General features: G+C 37.5%; 1 protein-coding gene across 3 annotated transcripts in view; it reads right to left on the reverse strand.

The window, feature by feature from the left end:
* Positions 1 to 3,422: 3,422 nt before the first annotated feature.
* LOC122798133 (biotinidase-like) overlaps positions 3,423 to 8,630 on the reverse strand; it is a 363,716-nt gene continuing 358,508 nt past the window's right edge. For all 3 annotated transcript variants that reach the window (XM_044066842.1, XM_044066843.1, XM_044066840.1), the window contains exon 4: positions 3,423 to 4,835. In XM_044066842.1, the coding sequence (XP_043922777.1) occupies positions 3,654 to 4,835 (1,182 nt within the window). In that variant the 3' untranslated portion in view covers positions 3,423 to 3,653. The remainder of the gene's footprint in view (positions 4,836 to 8,630) is intronic.

Here is an 8,630-nt window from a genome sequence, read left to right on the forward strand (position 1 = left end):
TTTAAAAAAGATACAAATTCCTGAAGGAAGTAGTGCAGGAGTTCCCACCAGCAGTCTGACACCACCCTCTCATTAATATTAAATGTGTCCAAATTAGAAAGTGGCCATAACAATCCCCCAGTACAAAGATATACAACTGAATGATAGCCTGCAAGTCTTCAAATAATAAACAGCTAGCAAAATAAAATCAATAATAATAAGACGAACTGAAATGACATATTTATTGAATCACTCCATTTCATAGCTGTGGACAAAAAAAGCATTCCTGCTGTCCTCCCCCCACACAGCTAAACAACCCTGGTAGAGAGCACCAACTCTTACAAAATGCCAAGACATTTTCCCTGATAAAGAAAATATTTATCCTATGTGTACTAACTTTAAACAGCAAAACAGTTTCATTAGTAGTACTTTTTATGACTTATCCTTCTACAGCCCTTCTCAGTAAAATAATCAAAAAAACAGATGCCCACTAGAAAATGCTGTCTTCATTAACTTAGTTGGAATCTTAGAACAAAGAGAAAACAGTTACTATCAGACTCAGGCACTCAATTTCACTGCCTGAGGGGTGAACTCCTTGTACCCAGATCCAGAAGGTAAAGCTTGCCACTCTATCCTTCTGTATAATCCACCACTAAAACAAAAAAAATGTCTCAGGCATTTATTCAGCTCTGTGCCTGACATACTAAGCTGAACATTCAAAGCATCTACATGACTATTATTACACTGACTAAAAAACAAAAGCAAGACCAACTCAATGGCCTCCTATGCTGATGAATAGAACTCGGTCCCAAGGGATAACCTAGGTTTCAAGACGGGCAGAGTTCAATAATATGAATTTAATTTTCTTTACCCTTCAGATCCTGACTCCTGCATCTAAGCTCACTATAATAACCTTGTTCTGCAAAAATTTTCCCCTGTCATCAGAGTCTCAGAATAATTTGTTTTTCTAGTCAGTTGACTTCCTAGATATAGCAGGAGAGGCCTTACCTTTTTTCAGTTCCCTGCTGGAATTGAGCTCTAATAGGGCCTCTCATTAAAAATCTCCACTGAGATATTGATCCATTCCTTAACTAATGTTATGTAGCATAGTCTCCTGCATTGCCCTTCTCAGGTATCCTAACAGACAGAAATATTTTCTCGTTGCTTTTTTCCCTATAACTCTTTCAAGTATGACTACAGTAGTTCAAGTTTAGTTTCTGTCTGAACAAGTTTGTGTTTGATGTCTGTTATATCCCTTTTCATTAAAAGTACTTTGAATATCTGGACAAGGCTAATTCCACTTTCCTCATTCTGCCAGTTGAGTGTCCCATTAATTCTTTTGACCAGCTAGACATGACTGTAGCTTAATCTGTCGATTCTGCAGTTTCACTTAGGCTCATATAGTTACAAAGTATGTGATCCAAAAAAATCACTGAGTAGCCAGCCCATTTTGCCCAATTTTGTTTCAGAGTATCATCTATTTAAGTGACACACAGTAGGTAAATGGAGGCTAAAGGACCCAAACCATAGACTACAAAAAGCAGCCTGTCAGCAGACCATAGCCATAATCCTCCACACTAACTGCCAGACACTCGAGCTAATTGCCACATGTATCTAACTAGGGAGACTCTGACTCACTAGCTGCTAAACAGGTCTTGGTAAAAGGCAATGGTCAATGTTAAGTAACAAATCTGTGCTTTATCATCTTATAGCATTTTATGAATTGTAACCAGCCAATAACTGCAGCTTTATTAATAATTACTTGCACTTTTGTTATATATGTTTGCTTCCTCAACCTAAATGCACATTTTCCATTGATAAAAGATGGATTGTAAAGAATCTTCTATCAGGTAAGCCATTTTTTTGCTACACTTCTTCGACTATAAGAACACATTAATGCTCTTCTAGCATCTAACATGACTACCCTTTCAGGATGAACAAAAAGACCAACAGCCAAACCATAGGAGTGGCAGAAAAACTGACCGCCATGGAGGCTAGACACATTTCTGTCCCAAAGCATGATGCCATGGTGTGAACTAGCAAAAGGGTTACACATCCTTCTGAGTAGAAGAAAAGAAGTAGAAAAACAGGCAAATGTTGGAATTGCAAGACAGGAAATTCTAGTAGTTAACCCAATGCAGTGGCATTCCAATATTAAATGTTTTACATATTCAGAAGCAATCCTTCAGAAACAGGTATTTCTGTCACAAGACAAATACATGCTTCTTCTCTTTAATGAATGACTAGAATATCACATTAAGATAATTTTCTTTATCAGTTATATTTATTGAGAAAGTTATTTTATTAAAAACATGTTTACACTTTTAATATTTAATATTTATTCTTAAATAATATATTTTGCAGAATACAATACAAGGGTCCATGACCTGTTATTAATCATCTGCATGATGAAAATAGACTCAATAAATTGAAGTTGCCAGATACATTAACTCAGCAAATTAAAAATCATAGCAGCAATTACGAGTCCACCTAGCTTTAAAACTAGCAGTGCTTCAAATATGGGGTTATGAAATATATATATATGTATATCAAATTAGAAAAACTTTGATTAGTAGAAGGTGAATGGCTATGTTCACTCATTTACTGATCTGATATTTAACAAATGTATGTGCACTAGCTATATAAGATTTGCTAATTAGCGTCTTCCAAAGCGCTTTTTTAGCATAATTTTACCAACGTGCATGTAAATGAAACACCTGCAGCAACATATTTTAGTGTAGTGACATGAAGCAGCTAGGGAAGTATCAGTAGCAACCTTACATATTCGCCAGAATGTGGAGAGGGGTCCTTATTATGATGTATACATAAAAGCTACTGCCATAGGTGTAACGGTACAAACACACTCTGCTTGGGAAACAAACTCCTCTTTTGTCTCCATGTGGCAAAGGCTCCACCACATTCTGCCTTTTACTACTTTTACATTCTTAGTTTGATATGTAACCTTGCAAGTACATAAAATACTGGATTTTCTAGGTAAAGGTAACAGGGATATGAAAGCATGGGCTTTGAATTATGCTTGTTTGTATGTTTATACTTTTTCTAATTTTTGGTTTAACATCTCAAATAACATTTTACATGTGTTGTTTGGTAGTATTTTGGGATTTGATAAAATTCATGCCCAATCTTTGTCACAGACCCTTTAATCATTGTGGTGATTATATTATACTAATCAAACCAAATTCTGTGAAAGAAGCAATCTTTCAGAAGTCCCGTGCCTCACCTTGACCAATGCAGAATTAAACATAATACTTATCCATTTCTTATCAGCTATAATTACTGTATTGTGAGGCTTTGAAGTGCTGTTTACCAAGTACAGCAGCTAATTGGTTTATTGGGTGACCAATAAGTACAAAGAGCTAGTTTTTAAAGGACATTATTACTCTTTTCATCACAACTCCTGCAGGGTACTTCAGAACTAACAGTTTGCTTAAATAATTTTATTTCAGAATTGCAAAACTTCAGCAACGATATAGAATACTGATAAATGTTTCAAAAAAGATTGCTGAAAATGCATTCAGACTCATTAGTTTTCTGTTAAATCATTTGATCATTTACAGCCCACATATAGTTAGTATTCAGTGTGCAGCTTACATTTGTGCAAATGTTAAGAATCACCTGCACACATTTCTAAGTAATGGCCAGAAGATAAGGTATCAGTCTTTTTCATACCATCGTCCATATAAAGCAGCAGTTGTCAGGCCCAATGACATTGACCTTCTGTACATGTAGTAGCTTTTATTCTCCCAGCCCATACTGTCTGGTAAATAAAGAGTTAACCCAGAACCAAGTATTTCAGGATATATATGCCGAGTGCTGAAGTTTCCCCATAATTTGAAGTCTATAGTACTACTGGCATTTGTAACTTTGGCCCCACAAGAATCATAGTTAGTGTCAGCACATTTTAAGAGAGCACACACTTGAGTATAAAATGCTCCACCAGCATGTAAACCATCAAAAGCCCCCAGAACGTATAACTCACTGTGACTAAAGTTACCACAAAATGACACATGACAACACAGGGAGTTGCTACAAACCAGTTGCTCACCCACAGGTGTAGTGAGTGGACTAAGTGTGAAGTTGTCATGAAATATTATTGAATTAAATGTAGGCGGAATCATGCTGTTTTCTGTTAGCACATCTGCTGCTGCATCTTCACAGACTGAATCCAAACCCAAGGATTTTTTAGCACTGCACACAAGGGTACTGTTACACTTCTCCAAAACCTGCTGACTTGTTGGAACAAAATGTGCTTCACTCTGCACACGATCAGTTGGGACCACAGGGATACGGGCTACTATAAGCTTACCAGCATCCCCTATCATATCATAGTGGTAGAATGACTCTTTTGGGGTGTATATTCCACTGCTGGTCATATTCAATGAAGGGTGGTGCAGATTGGCAACCAGAAAGTTGATACCAAAGGCAGATGCGAAAGCTCGCTGAAACTGAATACCAACTAAAAAGGGAAATGCACTCATCCAAGCAGTGGGAAACAAAATCTGGGTGACATTGTATTTCTCAATAAGGCTTACTGCAGGCTCATAGAAGAGTAAATCATAACATATAAACATGCCAAACTTCCCAGCAAAAGGAGTATCAAAAATTGCATGTTCAGCTTTTGATGGAGTGTTAAATTCATACTCAAAGAATAGGTTTTGCTTGCGATATCTGGCCACAAGATCACCATTATCACTGAAGACCACATTAGTATTAAACTGGTATCTTCCATCACGTGGGCAGTTGGGGTCACTGTCATCACAATCTTCCCGAGTTGGCATGTTTGCCACCACATACATTCTTCCCTTTCTTGCCATACAACTCAGACGGGTAAGAACCTGCAAAAGTGCATATTTATGAGTAAAAAAAAAAACTTCAACATTTGGATTAATTATAATGTGAACTAGAAAAAAATGCATGCACAGTTCTGTAAGTAAACAAATTAATAGTCTAGTGACAACCAGAGCTAAATATCTGCCAAGGTTACTGCCGTTTTACTCAGATCTGCTTGTGTTTTCTTTTTTAACACATGCAACTAAGATACAGAAAATGACTTGGGGGTTTAATATAAAGTTAAAATGAAACTGAAAGAGCACATAAGATGCAGTCCATAATATTAAAATGGTATTCATGTTTTGGACCACTGTTAAAAGCATTGCACAACAAAGAACAAGGGTTAAATAGCTGCCGAAGTATAAAAGTGCAGCTGATTGAAATACAAAAGCACTATACTGATCAAACCTCTGGGTAAATGCAAATGTTCAGCAATATTTTGATAATTTCCTTTTAAGGTATGTAGAACTTCCTCTTTATTATGTCAGCAGATAAAGAATTTAATATTTAATATTCATCTATTTTACTTATCAGTCGGGTGGGGGATGCTGACCGAGGACATTTTTTAGTCATAACTCAGGTCAAATGGTATGATGAAGCTAAATCAATGTCACAAAAAGTTTGATATAATCATTGTGCACATATCAGGATAATAGAATACAGCAGTGTTACAATTATCATGTATATAGTAATGTCATCACAGATTAAGCATTCTTTGGTACAACTGACAGACCCCAATTTGTAATTAAATAATTACTTCACTTGAATCTTTACAGGGAGGTTGTAAACAATACATCACACATGATAAAAACAGATAAGAATTTGCAAAGATACAACAGCATGACACTATTCTTATCTACAGAAAGTATGCCATTACAGACAGACACCATTAAGTGGATATACATGCTTATGTTTAATGTGAAGTCTGTCATTCCTTTTCTTTGTGTTACTGAGACTTGCATCTTGAAAGTACATGCTCCATATATTTGGATATGAACAAAGTATATTCTTTCATCCCTGATTTATTGTGATAAGGCACATAACACAGTAAAAGCACTCTTACTAAGTCCAAAGGCCACTCTTTTCAGTTTTAGGAACCCATGACTTTGAGCTCTCAGAGGACAGTATTGAGTCAGGATGCCCTATCTGCAAGTTGATGGAGAGAAACACTCCCAATGTAACAGTTTAAAACCAGGATGGCCAATAACAGTGAGTTTCTACCCATCATTGAAAGCCAGTTTGCTTCTTGCAGTGAAAAACAGTGATGCCTACAAAGGTCAGCTGATGACATAAATCTAGAAATTTAATTGGGGTGTTTGAAGAATGGCAGTATTATTCGCAATGTTAAGGGCAACTTAAACATTAGCCAGTTAATCCTAATATCTTGTATAGACTCAGTGGTGAGCAGGTTAGTGAATTTCTATTAAACTGAAAGGTTTCACAGACAATCTGAAAGTAAAAGGCACCTGCCTTGTTCAAGAACTAAGGTAATACAATCAATGTATTCCATTTGATGAATTAAGAAACCCTTAAAAACACACCTGTCATTGATTAAGAAACCCTTAAAAACACACCTGTCATTGATTTCAAAACTGTGAGCATCTTTAACTTATTTGTACACAGTTTTCCAAACTTTCTGCAGTCAGCATTTATATTAATTTCTTTCATGTAAGGTGTCTGGCATTGTTAGAACAACTAATACAATATGACATAATTTATCTAATCTCTGAAAACATGTTAAATGGATTTCAAAAAGTACAACAATCAGCTTAAACCATAATGCTATGTTCTTACACTATCAACAAAGAGGACCCCTTTGATGAGTCTTATGGTTGCATTAATATTCTCTACCAGTAAGCATTAAGCATTTTTTTCTGGAAGTTGCTACACAGGGAACAGAAGCAAACCATGGCGTCATGCACATAAGGGTGCTCATTCTCTGTGCCCACTAGCTTTCACCTCCCATTTGCAACACCACCTACAAATCAAGAACAAAGATGCTAACACTCACATTAGAATTACTATGGGGAAATCTGACATCATATGCAAAATGGAAAGACCATGGAAGAGTATTCTTGATTCATCCCCAAAAGTTGTTTTCCTAGATCAATTGAAAAGGTAAGAACACATCTGTAGACTCTAACACTGTGATCATTCCTTAATCAATCCAACAAGTGGATTAAATCCCGAGCATTAAAACTACCAGAGAGACAGAAGCTAGTAAACTTTCACAGAACCAGGCAGATGATGAATACTGAGAAACTGCAAACCAGCAGGTCTGAACTAGAATCAAGGAGGGGAATGTTGCCTAGAAAACAAATTTTACGGGTCTAAAGGGCTACAATGACCAAGACTGCTGAGGGCAGATGAAAAAGACAATGGAAGCAGCTACTTTAAATGGGCTACATAGACTCCACTGCAGTTAGGGAAGATGGCAGAGAAGCCAAATATCTCACAAAGGAAGGTATACAGAAGTAGAGCTCAAACTAGCGGTTTAACCAGCCCTGATCCACACACTTTTCTGAGACATCACCAGTGATCACAGCTGTCAAAATAGTAGAGGTCCCAAAATTAATTTTGGATCCCACCCACTATAAGGAACCAGAAGGAAAAATGACCTGCTCAAGGAGAGACACAAATACTTTTAGAAGACTGAGAATGGGTTACCCATTCAGTATGGGAGGGGGTGTGAACTTCTTGAAAGCTTGGAAAATCAGGATGTAATATGAGCTAGAGCCAATAGGAGGGGAATCACCAAAATATGAATTCTAAACCCCCTGGGCCAAGAGCCTATTTTCAGACAACAAGTCTAGTGGGCAAGGAGCTCAACAATCCCAAATGGAATTAACTTCTACAAGTAGACATACAACAGCCTTCCCACTGGTGGATAACCTGTTCAGACAGCTGGAAGCAGATCTAGGTCCCAAACCTGCCCTCTACCAGACACAAAGAAGTGGTCATTTTCTTCTTCTTGCAGTGGAATTAAGGCCCAATAGTAAGTGTCAAAAACCTCCCTGATGCCATGCCAGCAAATACTGAATATGATAACAGAAGGTACTTCCCAACCCACAAGGAGAACCACTGCCCTCAAGCCCAAGCAAAAGACCTCCCAGTAACACCCCCCAGCTCCTAGAGGACCTAGCTGGAAGTCTGAAGGCACTGTATGGTAGCTTCAAGAGAAGAATACTCCTGCCCAGGTCCTAGCAATGATCCCAAGCTGTTCAGGGGTTAGCATCCATGTTAACCTTTAGCTGTCAAGCTTTCAAAGGGTAGGTTGTAAACAAAAACTACATCCTTAAATAAAACCTGGGGTATAGGCACATTTAAAGGGCAAACTACTTTTCCAGAAGGGTCATGAGCACCCATCTCCTCTCCCCATGACCTGCTTCCTTTCAAGACAGACAGAAAGCTGTGATCCTCCAATATATGGTCAGAACCTGCTTACAGAGGAACCTATCTCCAAAGGTCCAAACCTAGACTGGTCACAATGACTACTGCCTTTCTTGAAAAAGGGCACAAGAAAGGCAAGTAAGAGAATCAAACCACTAGAAATTCTGCTAGGATGATCCTGTTGTAGGTACCGTCCATGGATGCTTTGCTCATATACCTTGTTCATAAAGAGAACGAAAAGCAATGCAATAACCGTTGTTGAGACAACCTGGACTAGTCACTACAAAAAAAAAACCCCAGCAATGATTCTCTTACAATAATACAAACTTTTACTGGGCAGAAAAGAATATAAAAATATTGCATGGTCACTCTAAATATACTTCCACAAATTTTGATTCCACCAGCCCTTA

Source organism: Protopterus annectens, chromosome 3.part1 (assembly GCF_019279795.1).
Source record: "Protopterus annectens isolate FY-2018-M chromosome 3.part1, PAN1.0, whole genome shotgun sequence".
Taxonomy (NCBI): Eukaryota; Metazoa; Chordata; order Ceratodontiformes; family Protopteridae; genus Protopterus; species Protopterus annectens.